The sequence below is a fragment of the Triturus cristatus genome, chromosome 5_1, assembly GCF_964204655.1.
Source record: "Triturus cristatus chromosome 5_1, aTriCri1.1, whole genome shotgun sequence".
In the NCBI taxonomy this organism is placed as follows: domain Eukaryota; kingdom Metazoa; phylum Chordata; class Amphibia; order Caudata; family Salamandridae; genus Triturus; species Triturus cristatus.
The window spans coordinates 576,883,252-576,900,863 of NC_140587.1; the positions used below are offsets into that span (position 1 = coordinate 576,883,252).

Below are 17,612 nucleotides of genomic sequence, written 5' to 3' on the forward strand. Positions count from 1 at the left end.
GTTATGTCACCTGGGCAGAAACATGTTGATCAATAGATAGGGTATTCCTAACCCTATATTCACTTGCATTTTAATTACTATCACTTAGGCAGGAAGAATAAAATTGTTGCCCCTAAGTAGATAGTTTTTAACCTTCACGTTTTCAGTTTATTTTACCACTTTGCACTCTGCCCTTCCTTACCATTTCGAGTTGGTAGATCCAACACATGCTTTTGCACTCCTGCTCCTTCCCTCTTGGGTTAAGTCATAGCCCACATGTGGTACCTTGCGGTCCCCGTGTGTTGGAGGAACCCAATGATGAAGCATGTCACCCTCGGGTGAGTAAGGGTTTTCGTCCATAACTGGGATATGCCCAAGTAGATGGTTGATTCACAGCTTTTAGTGTGCTACCCTATATCACATGTGAGAACTATTCATTTTGGAAGATATATAGGACAACAGTTTGTTTGAGGTAGCCTAGTCCTTCCTTAGACCATTCTTTGTTCGAGTTATATATATATATATACACACACATATATATATATATATATATATATATATATATATATATTCACTGAAAAAAACATAGGCTTTAGGGAAAGTTATAGTTACTTGGACATTTCACTCGTACAAAACCATAGAAATTCCCCGTTATAGTTAGTTCAGCTAACTATAACTCGCGCCCCCGCAATACACTGCTGATGACGTCACATATTACATTACTCATGACATGGTCAGTGACATCAATGATAACATTCTACCGAGGCACAAGATGGCTGCCAACACTTCCTGGTTTGAAGTGTTGACAGCCAATGAGAATCGGGAGGGTGCCAGGATCCACCGCGCCTTTATATATCAAAACTTTTATTTTTTGATTTTCTCAGCACCTACTGAATGGATTTACACCATTTAAAAAAAAGGTCTCTTTCTGAAGCAAGCACTACCTTTTTGCCAAATTTGGTGGAATTCCGCTCGGCAGTTTCGTCTGTAACCGTGTCTAAAGTTTCCTATGGGAAAAATTATTTTCTGATCTCTATGTTTTTGAATTTCTCAGAAACTACTAAACGGGGTTACACCATTTGGAAAAAAAAATCTCTTTCTGAACCACGGGCTACCTTCTTGCCAAATTTGGTGTAATTCCGTTCAGCAGTTCGGGCTGTAGTCGTGTCTAAAATTTCCTACGGGAATTAACATGGAGAAAACACGTTTTGGGACCCCCCTTTTTTCTCGGTCCCCGCTTGCCGAATCACCCCGAAACGTTCAAGATAGGAGCTGACTGTAGCGGGCCATAAGTTTTGAAAATTTCGCGAAGATTCGTCAACCGGCGCCAAAGTTATTAGGAAAACAAAAAACGCTTTTTGAATAGAAACAAGGTCCTAACTATAACTACCTACTGGCGACCGCCAGTAGGTAATGAGAGAGATATGTATATATATATCTATGTCCATAGCTCCCGGGGCCTGGCCTAAACTTAATGGGGGAGGAGGGCCACACAACTTCACTCCCCATGCTGATTTTGGCCCCAGGAACTCCATCCCCCACGGCCCGGCCAATTATTGGAAACCCCCCTCCCCAAGCCCGGCAAACTAAGGCTGAGTGTGCCCAGGTGCCCACCAGGGCACCCAGTGAACACTGTTGGGGACTATGGAGGGAGCCCCAATGCCCCGCGGTACCTGCAGGCTCCCCGCCTCCAGTGGGGGCCGGCATTACTCCTACACGTACTGAGCAGCCAAAAATGCTGCCCCCTGCATGCCGGGGCCATTAATGGCTACAGCAGGGGGGCTGCGCTTCTCCCCCTCCTTTCTGTTTGAGGGGCCTGCCCCGGAGGGGGGCGGGGGGGTTGCGCCTGGAGCCCTACAGGGTTCACTTCCCTGGCAAAGTCATCAAGCACTCAGATTTTTATCTGGTTCCTGGTCTTCAGAATTCATGGTTTAAAAGGTTTCATTGTGGTCTGGCCTAAATGTGAGACATGTTACTGAGTTGTGAGAGGCTTGTGCACGGTTTGTTGCGCATAAGCATGGGTATTGCAGAACTTGGCAGAATTGATGCAGCCGCATCTTCAGGAGCTTTCCATCTTTTGGGGTGGGCTGTATTAAATGTAGAAACCATCATTCTTTTGCATCATTGGGTTTGTTGTGGTGTATTTAGCTCACCCAGTGGCATTAGATAAATCAACCATTGGAGGTACTGCTTTAATACCAAGGGGCATTAAATAAAATCTAAGGGTCTGTAACCTTTTAGTAAGTTTGTTTGCACATAATTATACAGTAGTCCAAGTGAGACGTGGCAAGAACGGGGGAAGGAAGGAGAAAGCATAAAAAAGAAAAATTAGGCAAAAGTAGGGGAAAGCACTCAGAACAAGCATTTGCAATGCAATCGGTCACACATTTGTGGAAGTTAGATCCACTAGTGTTGTAAATAGCAATTTTATTTACTTATGCTGTCCAATGGTACCTTTCTTTCTCAAATTAAACATTTAATATTTCAAACAGTGCAACAATGGCCAACTTTTCCTTTTAGATTAAAAGTTTGCTCAGTAAATTGGATAAAGTATTATTTGTTTTTAGGCACATGTGAAATGACTGGGAAAGCTTCAATGTTAACGTCATACCCTATTACTTTTCTGTGTAACCCTTGGAGCCACTCAGTGACCCACCTGATTAGGCAGTTTAAAGACCACTGGTCTAAGGGTTGCCACTTCAAGCAAATACACAAACTTCTCTACTCATTTGACACATTCCAGAATTGGAGAAGTAATTAGTTTGAATGTATGTGTACGTGATTGCTTATGACATATAGTGCCAGCTTCTGGGTACGACGAAAGCACTCATAACAAAAGATGAATGCTTCTGAGTGCTAGGAAGCACAAGGAAGGGGAGGCTCACGGTGATGGTAGAGGAAGGCTAGGGGTGTCCAAAAGATAGTCCAGGAGCCTAGCAATCAAGGTTTGGCTGCAAAACTGGCCCCCGATTCAAGGGCTGGGTATAGTGGTCAATTTTAGGAGGTTGAAAGGGAAGAACCTAGAAAATGTAGGATATTTTCCCAAATGGTCTTTACATCAGCTGGCTGATGGTCGTTCAATTTCGAGTGGAAGTGGTGACATTAGTTGCCGTGTGTGTTTAAACCTTGGAGAGATTTCAGGAAGAGCATGGTTTTAGATTTATGTCATTAGAACGATGGCTCAAGTAATGACTGCACTGCAAGCCTCACTGATGTCTGACAATCGAGACCTTTTTGTATTATAATCACTCCCTTCCAAACCACAGAGTGAGATCTCTTTTCACCAGCCATTTGCAATTGTGTCATCATTTAACCTCTTGGACCCGCCAGCTCCACTAAATGCATTTTATATTGTTTATAACTACATACAATCTCAAGGTTTCAGCTCGCCTGGGAGCGGACTGCACAGTCCTATATTGCTGCCGTCCAGGCCATGGGCTACTTTTCCAGAGCAATGGTCTCCTGTGAGAATCCAGGCCCCAATTTTTATAGAGCAATGCCTAGAGGAGTTTTACATTACGATTAAAGTGAGTGGGAGGGGGAAGGAAGTCAACAGTTTACTGCACCTGGGAGCATTTATAGAGGCTCTCTAATACTAAACGCTCCTTCATAAAAGAAAGGCCTTCCAGCTAAAAGTGTCAGCTCAACTCAACTTGCTGAGAGGCTGGCCCAGGATCCTGCAAACACAAGTTCAAGAGGGTGTTTGAGAGGTTTACAGGAGACCAATTACTACTTCAAGCTGAGCTTACAGAAAATTGCTGCTTAAAAACGTTCCTGGGGCTCTCGTGTTTTGGGTGCAAACTGCCTTTGGCTGCGAGCAGAGTTCACCTTGAATTCTGCCACGTGTTCGTATGTGCATGCTCCCTGTCTGTCTCTGCCCCTCAGTCTTTGGGGCACATGCATGAGCACTGGACACAGGCGCACTGATATGTATTTTTAAATCTCCCCGGTAGACACCTTCTCCATTTGTGCAATGATTTAAAGGCGTCCGCCTGCCTTTCTTTGCTATTTATTTACTTTTATAGCATTCGCTGCATGCCTCACTTTAGCTTCAAATGTTTAAAGCTAAGGTACGGTGAGCTGCGAATGCTACAGAAGTAAATAAATAGAAAAGAAAGGTGGGCAGGCGACATGTTTAAAGCTAAATCCGACGTACAAGCTGGAAAGAGTGTGCAAACACAAAGGAAAAAGTCTTTACAGAAAGGATACCATAGTAGGTCAATACTTCAGGGGAGGAGTAAGACATGAGAAGGTGGGCATATAACCACAAGAAACCATAGAGAAGAAACTTTTCGGAATGACACACACTTTTACCAATCAGGAGCAAGGGCGTGGCCAAAGCCCAAAGAAGTGAAACAGCATGTCTCAAAGACAGCTCATGCGTGCTGCCTAGGCTCAACCTAAAAACGGGGGGAATGGAAGGAGAAAGCAGTAAAAAACGAAGCAAAAGTAGGAAAAAGCACTCTCACAGCCACTCACAGACCCACACAGTCACTCACACGCCGACCCATACAGCCACTCACACCCACAAAACCACTCATACACCCACTCACCGACCCGTATAGCTACCCACACACCCACTCACAAACCTATACAACCACTCACATACCCACTCACCAACCTATACAGCCACTCACACACCTACTCTCTTTTGAGACCTACGTATCCAGGATTGCTCCTAAGAATACGAACGATTGGGGTGGTATCAGAACTCACTGTTTTTTGTTGAACAGCGGCAGACAAGCTAAGGTAGATTTTCTTGCTGAACGAAATGTCTGCGCCTTGACCAGCAAGTTGCCCAGGTATGGAAACACCTGGTGTTCACTGCATCTTATGAAAGCCTCCACAGGGGCCATGCATTTTGTGAACACACTGCGACCTGAACGTAGATCAAAGGGAAGTACTTTGTATTGGTAATGGCACACTGCCACCTCGAATCTGAGAAACCTACAATGTTTCACATGTATGGGAATGTGGAAGAAGGCTTCTAAGAGGTCGAGGGACGTCATGTAATCCCATGTGTTCATCAGAAGTAAAATCTCCTGCAGAGACAGCATTCAGAAAGGCTGCTTCTTGATGTATTTGTTCAGCAACCTTAGATCCACCACTTGCCGGCATTTTCCAGACTTTTTTTCATGATGACGAAGAAGTTGGGATAAAACTCCCTGCTGTGATGAAAGATGGGAACCTCTTCGATAGCGCCCTCAGTGAGAAGGGAGTGTATTTCCTGTTTCAACAGGGTAAGATGTTCATGATTCCTTTTACGAGAAGGATGATTGGGAGGCATTTGAGCAAAATCTATGGTGTGACCATGCGAATTCTGTCCAATGTCCATTTGTCAAAGGAGATCTCTTTCTAATGATCGCACAAATATTTTTTTAGAGGTGCTGGTTCTTTAATTGTAGGTGAAAGACCGAGGTGGTTGGTGCCCTAGAATAGAAATCCTGTCCACTGCTGGGCGCCCGCGTGTTGGTTGTCGTGAGTAGGCTGATGTGGAAGAAGGTCTGTACTGCTATTTAGTAGAATACGGAGGTTGATATCCCTGTTGGGAATATGGTTGATAGCTGTAAGACTGGTAAGAAGCTCTGGATGAAAATTGGCCTGTCCCTCTGGCTCCATCAAAAGACCAAAAACACCTTTGCTCCAACGTCCCTAGCGAATGTACAGTGCCGGCATCTGCCATGATAGACTGCAGAGCATCATCAACATGTTTGCCAAACAGATTCAAACCATCAAACCGCATATCTAAAATCCTTGATTAAACCTCTGGTTGGAATGAGGTAGCCTTCAACTATCTCTGTTGGCGTAGCACAGGTACACCCACCAATTGCCTGCAGGCTTTCGATGAGATATCCATGGCTGTGTCAATGATGTCAGAAGTTGTCACCCCTTCCTGCAGAATTTCCTTCACCTCTTTTTTTTGGTCTTCAGGCAAGTAGTCAAGGAATCTTGACAAATAAGACTACATCTGCCTATCATAACACCCTAAAATGGTGAAAGCATTAAACGCGCTAATAGACGTGGCTGTCATAGCTGAAAAACGTTTTCCAATATTATCTAATCTAATGCCCTCCTTATCCGATGGTGGTGGACAGGTTCGTGGAGCATCTTTGAGCAGCTTGCATGACCACCGAGTTAGGACAAGAATGCCCTATAAGTAGGTTGGTGAATTTTCCGGCACTTTGCACTTTTTGTCAAGTGTGGGAACGACCGCTGCAACGAAGGCTGGAGTCTTAATCCGCTTCAAGCCTTACTCCCAAATATAATCCACAATGGGAATGCACCTCACAGACTTCCTTGCTAGATCTTTAAAATCGTAAAGGAAAAATTCTGTCTGCTTTACTGGTAGAGGCAAGTCAAATCCCTTGGAAGCACGCTTTAGAAGTTTGTGAAAGCCTCCTATGTCCGCTGGAGGAGAACTAGCTGGTGTCGGTGACCTTCATCTGGTTGATTTTCTCTTTCATTATCAATGTAGTCGTCTCGGATAGTGATTGCAGGCAAAAAAAAAATAACTTAATGCAGTGGAGGACCTACAGGGCTTCTAAGCCTTGATGTTATGCCCTGCACATCTGAGCGTCCCGAGGTAGTTGGCACTGGAGCATTCGCCTCTGGAAATCTTTTATGATAGTCACTGAGCATGTGATGTAGGTCTGTAACCAAAGAAATAGGCACTGATATAGTGTTGCATCTAGCCACATGCTGTTCTGCATGAGGTTCCTCGTAAGGATAGTGTTCCTGAAAGAAATCATAGCGCTGAGTCGTTGGAAGGTGTCTGTCTCTGAACGAATACTCGCCTTCCAAATAACCAGAAGTCTGTCTACCAGGCCCGTCATCATACATTTGACATTAAGATGCATGTGACTGTTAGCTGGCCTAAAAAGTCCTTCGTCCTCAGATTCTATTGCTTCAAGGAGGTGGGCAGGGGGTTTGGTGATACCTTGCTCAGGATGTCTGATCTGGACGCAGGACCACAGGAACTGACCTCAATGTAATAAAGGCAGGATGTTTCTGGACTGTTGACGACGACAAAAGGGCATGTTTGCGACGTGCTATAGTTGACCTCGCCGCTAAAGATTTAAACATTCCCACCAACAGGATCACTGTCGACAATGAGGTGGTTGTCAATGTAGCCTTCATCGAGGAAGTCGTCAGCACTACTGTTGTGAACGTCGCTAGAATTATTGATGCCACTGTCGTCACTGGTGCAAGGCTCACGTCGACATAGTAGCAGTCGACAACAGATCCGTCGAAGAGCAGATTTGTTTTGTTTTTCTGATGGTGGTTCCTTTTGAGGAGCCACAGGCACTGATGAAGAAGACCTCCTGTGTGAAGAAGTGGGGTTCACTTCCTTCCTGACAGATTTTGAAAACCCAGAGTCCTTATGAAGGCATTTAGAATTTTTAGGCTCCTTGTCACATCCGGTAGAGACCTCTTTCTTACGCTTTCTCCCCCTCTGAGGATTGACTCTGTCCTCATCATCAGATCCAGAATCTCAGAGTGTCTTTTTCTTCTGGAGCCAGAGAAGCAGTCTGGATTCCTGGCCTTTCAATGTTTTAGCAGAAAAGGTTCTGCAATGCTTACTTTCTTTGGGCTTATGATGGTGATGTAAGCAGTATAAGCATTCTTTGTCGGGATCTTTTGAAAAATGTCTGGCCTTTCCACAAGACTTACAAGGCCTGAACAGCCTCTTTTTAGTTCCCTCTGACATGATGTTTTGAGGAAAAAAGACAATGTACCTCAGAGTTGCTTGAAGGTTCAAAAGTGTCACTTCTGGAAGCAGTCCAAGGAACTGAGCAGAGCTCAGGGAGACTCCCTCATACACAAAGTGTTTTTAGAACTCTGAGGTATGGTGACTCTGCAGAGGAAGAGGCGTTCGGGGTCTGCTCTCGGATTGGTTGAAGTTTGGATCTATTAAAACAATGTGAATTGGTTAACAATGTCAATTGAATTCTCTATGGCTGTTAATGCTGGGTATAGCACTGCTTGTTATAATTACTGTGGGGACTCCCACCATGACGACGGGGAAGAATCAAGCATGCAAATCTATAAAAGTACTGGAGAACCTCCTTCAGCATTTCTCTGTTGTAGCCAGCTGATGACCCAATCAAAAGCTGCGGGTATCTGGGTTAGACAGGCCACCCACTAGCTAGAATAAGTTACTTACCTTTAGGAGCACCTTATCTAGTAGAGACTATCTAGCCGCAGATTCCTTATCTTGGAATATTCCCCAGGCGTCAGACTGGATCAGGATAGTTTTGAGCAGTACCCCTGCATTCTGGTAGGTGATGTCATACGGCTCCACTTCAGCCGTGCCGGAAGTGAAGTGCATGGTGCCTATCTGAAAGAAACACGTTAGTTAGATTCCTCACCTTAGAATATCCCCAGACGTCAGGCTGGATCCGGAAAGGAATCTAACTAACTAATGTTTCTTACAGATACATAGTTACCGAAGGTAAGTAACTTGTTCATATAGGCGCCACCCAGCATGCTGACATCAGTTTCTTTTCACAACTTTCCCCGCCAGAAGCACAGACCACATAGAATGCTGACACACTGGTGTTTATTGCTAAGGCTCTTAGAAGGGTGACCATATGAAATCAATTCGCAGAGAGGTGAAGGATGGGAGTGTCAGTAAGGTATCTGCAACTAGATAGAGTCTCTACTAGATAAGTCTTTACTGAAGGAATATTATGCCCCATAATACAACTGTATACAGGCACTTAGATATGCTTAACAATAGCAAACAGCACAAGACTGTCAAGGGAAATACAGACAGAGATAGGTATAAAGCAAGGCTGCGTATTAGCGCCCCATTTATTTAATATCTTTATGGCATGACCTCTCACCAAGATTAAATCAAGTAAATTCTCATCCACCACGTCTGGGTCCATTATCTATAACACACCTTTCCTATGCCGATGACTTAGTCTTGCTCAGCCTAACAAGAGTTGGTTTACAAAGATCACTAAATGAGTTATCAACGTTTGCCAAGGACAATGCCCTGCAAATCAACATTACAAAAACAAAAACTGTGTCCATTGGGAACGGGCTTTGACATTGAAACCCTTTTAAGCTAGGAGAAACAGCTCTAGGGGTAGTGAACAATTACAAATATCTGGGGATATATATTGATGATCGACTAAACTTTACATTTCTTAAACAATGCCTGGAGAAAAAAGGAAATGGTCTAATCTACGCTTTCTGTGCTCTTGCAAAAAAGTTAAGGGGTGCATCCTTTAAGCAGCTACTTGCAGTTATGGGCGCCAAATTACTATCGACAGTGGCTTATGCAAGCATCATTCTAAATGGTCAAGACGCACATCTTCTAGATAATCTACAGACAAAAGCTTACAAAAATGTTTTCAATGTACCGCGAATGCATCCCTGGCATAGGTGAAATTGGAATTTGGTCTTATACAACAAGATAAACAAGATATTGGGAGAAGATAGGCCGCCATTAAAAGCTGGTATAAAATCTGGTTAAATCATGCCAATGACTTACAGAATGCCATGTGGCGGGCTCAGGAAGAAGATCTGAATCAAGGTATGGCCCATTTGTTTTAAACAGTTCTGGAGGAAACACTTATTACAGAACTCTTCTTTTTTTGGCTTCTGTAGGGTGATCAACAAAATGGCTAAATCTAAATCATTACTAGAAGACAAAACCAAACTGGCCAATTGGTCTCGTGCCTGGATGGTCCTGCTGTCTTACACAACAGCTCATCCGGCACAATATCTATATTCAACGTACGCCTTCTATTTAAAACGAAAACTCATGGCAACAAGGTTTGGTGTTTTACTAAGTCTAGCTGATCAGGCATCATAGAAGTATAATGGTCTTGTGACTTGTAACTTATGTGGTGCAGTGAAGCAAGACTTTATTCATTTGATCTGTCTATGCCCCTCTTTAAAAACAACGTGGGTATTGCTACTGAAAAAAGCCTTTAATGATAGGGGCATTCAGTTGAGTAGACCGGCAATAATTAAAGGCCTGGCCCCAAGTGAGTCCATTCTGAATTGTAAAATGATGACATTTCTGACATTTTATGAAAAGTCAGTCCAGACCAAGGAAAAACGCGCTTTTGATCCATTGATGAAATAATGTTTTCGGACACTCTCGATTGCTAATACCCGTTCCCAGGAGGACTACCTCAATCGAGCATCCTTCCCTTTAGTAATAAAAGTATTTTACAGACAGGTTTTTTAACTGCATCAGTGCATTATATTTCGGCACTTGAAGTGATAGCAACATAGAAGATTGTTTTAGTGATGTATCAAAATGTTCTGGATGACCGCCCACTTTTTATTTAACTTCTGTGGTATGAAAATTACTTACAGACTGTTTCTTTTTTAAAACAAAATTAATGCACTTTATATTGAAATCGGAATGGAGAGCAATATTGTGGACTCTGAAATGAAATTGAATTTTAATAATTCAACAAGATGGAAATTAAATTGTTGTTTGGAAGATTGTTATGGTTTTTATTAACTGAAACAATAAAGTTTTTTATTATTAAAATAAAGTAACATGTTCATCTGATAGAGACTTTTAGCGTCAGCAATACCTCCCCGGAGGTGGGTCTGTGAAACAGATTAAACAAAAAAGTCCTGTAGGACCCAAAGGGAAATGTGAACATGTGGAAGAATGCCTATGTTGCTGTCTGACAGGTTTCCAGGACAGTGACTGCATGAGCTAAAGCAGTGGTCGCAGCCTTGATTCTGGTTGAAGGAGAATGCAAGCTCTCAGGGGTTGCTTCTTGGCCAATGCATAGCAGATCATTTTGTACAGTAATATCCACCGTGAGATGATCCTTTCCTGCATAGCCTTCCCTTTCTTAGCCCAGACACACCCCACAAAGGGTTGACCATTCACCCAGAACTCTTTAGTGCAATATAGGTAAAACGACAATGTTCTCTTTGGGTCTAGACGATGTAGCGTCTCCTCCTTTTTATAACGGTGAGGCAGAGCAAAGAAGGTAGGTAAGGTGCTGTTTTGACCTACAAAAAAAGGTGTCAAAACCTTCAGGAGAAAGGAAGCACGAGTCCGTAGAACCAGATTGTCTGTGTAAATGGTGGTATAAGGAGGATGCGCAGAGAGTGCCTGCAGTTCACTGACACTACTGGCCGATGTTATGGTCACTAGCAAATCCCTCATGATGGTAAGCAGGCAACGTGGGCAGTAGTGCAGTGGCTCGAAAGGCTTGCAGGTAAGAAAGGTCAGGACCAAATTAGGGGACATCCCTAACACACCAGTATAATATAAAAATAAAATAAAAGCATCAACAAAAATTGAGAAAAATAGTCAGTCAAAAATGACTGGGGGTAGTAGGTCTCTCAGGATGTGCAATGACTGGTGCGGAAAGAAAAGAACAGACATCAACGCTCTGGGGTGGAATCAATTTAGGTACCACACACATAACTTATGGCGTGGCCGACATGGAGCGAACGACGCCACTTACTGGTGCTCAGAGGTACTGCTCAAAAATGTCCAGATCCAGTCTGACGCCTGGGGAATATTCGAAGGTAACAAATCTGCCCCTAGAAGTTTCTATCCTACATATTTTTTTGTAATCTCATCCACTGCCATCTGCTTTCCACTTTGCTCCATTTCAAACAGCTTTCTAAATGTACTGATCAAATATACTTTAATAGTTTGGTTCAGTTAGACACTTCTCTGATAAAAAAGTTTTAAATAATCTCCACACTACTTCCTCCCTGCAGCAACAATTATCTTTATCTGAATTCTCCTCTCCTCTACTTCTCTCCTCCACCCTCCTGCCCAGCATTGTGTTTGCTATGTCAATCTGTGCTTCTTCCTCTGGGGTTTATAGATTTTGCCTTGTGGATTTTGTTTGTTACTCTGTCCGTCTGCTATTCTGCCTTTTTTCTCTGCATTATCTTATGTCAGATGTCTCCCTCTCTCTGTTTTCCTATCCACCTTCTCAGGACAGTAAATGCAAACAGGGCAAAACATCAAAACAAAGGCTCATCGGTGGTAGTGCAAATCCTTTGCATCAAACACAAGAAGGGCGGAGAATTTAATTTGATTGATTTGAGTGTTTGTAAAGTGCAAACAAATACCCGGAGGCGGCTAGGCGCTAAGTAATGTTTTTCCACAAAAAAACGAATGCCTTTCAATGCGAAAACATTGTCAAACTAGCTTACCGTTCCTTTTTCATGACGGTTAATCCCAGGTACAGTTGCATCATATACCACTGTAACAACAAAAACACACAATGAGCATACAATTGCACAATTATATGTAGATTAGGACATTTCTGGAGTAATCAACCTAAAACTTGTGGATTACGTTTAAGGCACCCTTCTGCTTCAATTCATTAAAAATTCACCAGGTGGTCAGAGCAGTATTTGCTTGATTAAATCAAATTTTAATTACTTCAACCGCCACTACCGAATGTCATTTTGGTAAAGAGGAAACTAGAAATGTGATTCCAAGTAAGTGATTACACTTGGAGAAGTAGATCTTACTAATCAGTTTAAGCATTGTAACATACCCATGACAGACTGACTTAATATGAGACATATTGCCATCATGATCTCATGTAGGGAACGCAAAGGTGTTTCATAAAAAACAATTGAATTACAATCTTGATATGGTTATCAATAAACAATACTAAAGTGTAATTGGTACAGACTAGGAAAAGGGACAGTGAATGTGGAAATGATAGGTACTGGAAAAGCATGTTTAAGGGTGAACTGATAAGGACAGGAAAAGGCATAGTCAATTAAGATGTATGGTGCACAAACTATAGACAAGGACTGGCGAAGATGCATGGGAATTTCGGATATAGTGATTTACTATTCAGGAATTTTAAAGCACCATTGATTATATACATGTCTGGAGGAATATGAATAACTATAATTGGGAGTTTCAACAGGTTTCTCATGTTAAAATAGATGAAAATGGGAGACAGGAATGCAGTGAGACGCATCCCTCCTCAGCTCCAGATCCCGTGGGCCTTTGCAGCAGCTCCTGGGCCCCTATGCACCGCTCCGGATGCATTCGCCCCCCAAAGCGGCCATCATGCCTGCTGCCTCGCCACTTGGTGATCGTTGCTACTTCTAAAAGAACTCCTGCCTAAGTGGCCGGCCGGTGGGAGTGACAGTAGATCTACTGGCTCAGCACTGGTGCCCATATACCAGGAATATATGGATCACTTACTCAAGGAGATATTCTCTGAAATCGCTCCCTAAAGATGGACCTTAAATCATGCATACAAGACATTTGCCGAGAAGTCACTGACATTAGGGGGCACGTAAACGACCTGGAGCGGACAGTGGATGTGTGCATGGAAGATCAGGAAATGGTCTGATGTACAGTGGCGACACTTAAGGAGCAACATGTCGAACTACTAGCCAAGAAGGAGGACCCTGAAAATAGAAGTCGCTGGAACAATATTCATATACGAGGCAAACCAAGAGGAGCAGAAGGTGAAGAAGTCCTGGCTTTCAAGGTTGACCTACTGCACACGATTCAGGGGGATGATGACGCCTTACCACCGGCTCTTGACAGGGCGCATTGAGTGTTGCCTATGGCTCATCACCCCAACTCAGCACCAGATATCCAGACACAGGTCCACTTCGTTGTCGAAAAGGAATCCATTCTGCAGGCCACCAAGGGCAAAGCAGGCTTGTTGTTCACAGGCCAAACTATTAAACTTTTCCATAATCTCACTCCGGTCACGCTGTAAAAGAGGCGTGACATTAAAGTGATTGCGGACTGACTGAGGGAGGCGCTACCATTGGGGACAGCCCTTCGCTCTCTTGTTCTCCTGGGAGGGGAAACAGAGGTCTCTGTGTTTCTGGTCTGATACCATGCAGTTGTTAGCGATCGATGATCCATCTCTGGAGGGGGGTCGTCGTAGCCCCACAGGCCCCCCCCACCCCCACACCGAGGACAGACTGCACCCTGTCTGGAGCATGGTGAAGCACCACCGCCATGACAAACAGCAAAAAGAAGCCAAACAGGACATCATTACCCACCTGCAAAATTTGGGGGGGGGGGGCGGCTTTATCTGTTACTGCTCTACTACTGACTGACCCTCGTGATCTGGCAAAGTTGGTGCACTTCCAGAGTGACTCTCCATTGTCTCACCTATTGTAGGCCTTGTGGTCCTTGGGGCCTGGTCTCCTGGCTTTGCTGGTCCATGGGGATCCAGAGGCTGTTTCTGACTTCACACTGTCCAGTTACAGGTTAAGTTTCCTGCACTCCACCCAACCCACTTCGTACCCTGGGGGGGGGAGGGTGACACCCCTAGCAGGATCTGTGCATCTACACGCCTATCTCCGCAGGACATGGAGAACTATGTTGGGGCTCGTTGGCCCATGTCGGTTTGGTTCTGTTCTGTTTTTTTTGTTTCAAGTCAGTGCTTCTGGGGGGGAACTGCATCTGCGATCCCCTGCATCCGGCCCTCCGCCTTCCTATACCTGACACTGCATCATGCTTTTTGTCAGCTATGGGCACTGCTTGAAGTATGGAGAAAGTTTCACACACTAAGTGGCTTTCTTTAAACGTAGGAGGGCTCAACTCCCCTAGCATGTCCGGCGATACCTCCTACAGCATGACCCACGTTATTATCCTACAGGAGACTCATCTCCTCATACCCACCCCATGGCTCACCCGAAGTATCCACACTTCTTTTGGGTACATGCTCCCACAAAAACTCTACGGGTGGAACATCCTGTGCAAGGAGGATTTTGTGCTAAAATCCTGAAAAAAGTTAATAGTTAATAGCCAAACTCCGGACCGGGGCGGCAAGGTGGGCAATCACCAAACCCGAAAAGCAAAGGGCATTGCAAGATTACTACCAAACCCTATACACCAGAGATGACATTCCCCTGAGCCTGATAGACACTTAACTGCAGGACTGTGATTGGGATTCCATCGATCCTAGACACTCAGAACTCCTTGACGCTACCATCACGCTGGGGAAATTGCGTCAGGCAGTCTGCGACCTTTCACTTGGTAGGGTGCTAGGCGCTCATGGGCTTCCTAGTGCCTTCTACCAGCTATTCCTACCCAGTCTGCAAGACTGTCTATTGAGCTCTTTAACTCCTTCACCCAGACCACTAGCTTCACTCCCATAAAGGTGGCAGGAGATATTGTGCCCGAACCTCAGGAAATACCCATCATGCTGCTCCTCCTTCTGTCCCCATTGTGCTCCTGAACACCGATGCTTAGATTATTACAAAGATACTGGCCACTCGATTGGAGAGGTTCATACCTGGTCTTATTGATCTCGACTAGGTGGGATTCATTCGTAACAGGCAGGGTGGAGACAATATTCGCAGGGTTGCTCACCTACTAGAAAAATCCTACCACCATGGTATTCCAGCGTGCCTCCTCTCGCTTGACACGGAGAAGGCATTTGACTGGGTGAGTTTGACCTTCTTGCGAGCAGTCCTGGGTAAGACTGGACTGTTACCGGGTAGGATTGCCAAGATCATGGACTCCTATGTAGCACCAACGGCTTCCATCAGTGTTAATGGCACATATACGCTCCCCATCAGCATTTTTAGGGGTACCAGTCCAGGGTACCTGCTATCATCCTTCCTTTTTGCCTTGATGCTTGAACCCTTAACATAGTTGGCATCCATTTGGCAGCCAAGCCCACAAGATTAGTCCCTTTGCAGACAACCTCTTACTCCCAACCAGAGACCTCCCTACCTGCCTCTCCTTTGAAGCAGTCTTGGTGTTTAAAGTTAATATGGATAAATCCTTCACGCCTAATCTTACCATACCCCAACAGGCTATTCCTGAGTTGCAAGTGTTAGCGCAGTTTGTCTGAGCTAAACACACAATCAAATATTTGGGTCCTCCACCTTTCTTCCTGGACATAGGCAAACTGGTTATTCCTCCAGTGGTCCAACCCAGACGACTTGCGCCGCTGGAAACCCCTATATACCTCATGTCTGGGCCGCATTAATGTCATAAAAACTGACGTTCTTCCCCGGGTTTTTTATTCTTTTCAATTGCTGCCCACCTTCATTCTGCCAGATGACATTCTGCATTTACAGCGCGTCATAGGAACCTTCATTTGGGGGGCAAGCAACATAGACTGCCTCACTCCCTGCTCATGCTGCCCAGAGACTGGGGTGGCCTTGGATGTCTCAACCTTTTAGAATATTACTGGGTTGCCCACTTAAGTTTTGTCTCTGAATAGGTTGTCCGCGAGAGGGACAATCACTGGTTTCTAATAGACTGAGCAGTGGCCTGCCGCCCCCTCTGGGACTTAGCTTGGCTTCCTAAGCATGCTCGCCCACCATCCCACTCGGATGGTACTAGAGATCTGGCATAAGATTGCGCTCCGGAGAGGCCTTACTACTTTCCCTCCCCCAATAAACCAATTGCCTTGCTCAGAGTACACCCCGGCACTGAGCCCTCACACATTCATTAGCTGGGAAACTGGGGAATGTAGAACGCTAAGGGACCTGTTAATGGGTGGCACTGTCAAGTCCTTTGATACAGACTTGTACCTCCCACAATCAGCATGACTACAGTACTATCAATTGAGTCACTGGGCACTACACCCCCACAACAATCAAGGATCACTCGAGACTACACTGCCTTTAAAAAAAAAGAAGCTTTTTAGGGCTTATACTGGCTCCAAGGGTCTGATCTGTAACACGTATTGAGTTCTGCAGCACTCCACACCCATTCGCACCCACACCTGCCAAGCTAGCTGGCAGAATAGCACCTTGGAGGGCATCTTGGGCAAGCAGTGGGAGACTCTGTGGCGGGATATCCCCAAAACTATTCAGTGGTACTACACGCCTACCCGCTACCACACTATATACCACCCTATGTCTCCCCGCTGCTGGAGATGTGGAACAGAGAGAGGCGACTTCCGCCATATTTGGTGGTCCTATTACCTTTAAGCTATGTACTGGAAGGAGTGTCTGTGGCACGTTAAGGGAGTAGTGGGATAACTCATACTTATACCACTGTTATGTTGGGCATTAAACCTCTATCATTGAAAGCTAGGACTCACGCAGACTGGCGGCTTACTAGTGATTTGCTAAATGCTGCACGGCAACTCATAGCGCTGGCATGGAAGAAGTCTGTGACACCCTCGTAGCTATGGCTTTAGTGCCTGTGGCATGTGATGGAACAACTCTGGCATAACCTGGGCCATACTGCTGCCAAGTTCTTGCCTATTTGGGGCCCCCTGCTCACATTCTTGCTCACCACAAATTCACTTGTTACACACCCCCAATACTTAAAGTGTTGCAGCTCTTTGATTACACACCACTTCCACCGATGGCGCCTCGCTCACGCTGAATGTACCGGAGGGCTTCTTCCATGCACTGGCCTGGTGCCGCTGGGGGATTGGGGGAGGATGGAGGAGACTGTTAACTGGATGCTGCTGACTGTTTTTCTCCATTTGTTTTGCTCGTTTTTGACATGATTTCTTAACAAGAGTCCACCATAGGTAGACTGCCTCACATCTTGATTATTGTTTCCTACTGCTGTCAAGTGATGTCCAAGAGATGTTGCATCTAGCTGTCTTGCAAAGCAATGCTTGATATACAATTGAGCTCCCTTCTTGTGATGCCATGTCATGTGCTGTAGTAAACGTTACTTACCTTCGGTAACGCTATATCTGGTAGAG

General features: G+C 44.8%; 1 protein-coding gene across 5 annotated transcripts in view; it reads right to left on the reverse strand.

The window, feature by feature from the left end:
* Positions 1-17,612, reverse strand: part of CSPP1 (centrosome and spindle pole associated protein 1) — a 1,290,317-nt gene that overhangs the window by 100,361 nt on the left and 1,172,344 nt on the right. For all 5 annotated transcript variants that reach the window (XM_085605499.1, XM_085605497.1, XM_085605498.1 and 2 more), the window contains one exon: positions 12,145-12,194. In XM_085605499.1, coding sequence (XP_085461625.1) covers positions 12,145-12,194 — 50 coding nt within the window. The remainder of the gene's footprint in view (positions 1-12,144; positions 12,195-17,612) is intronic.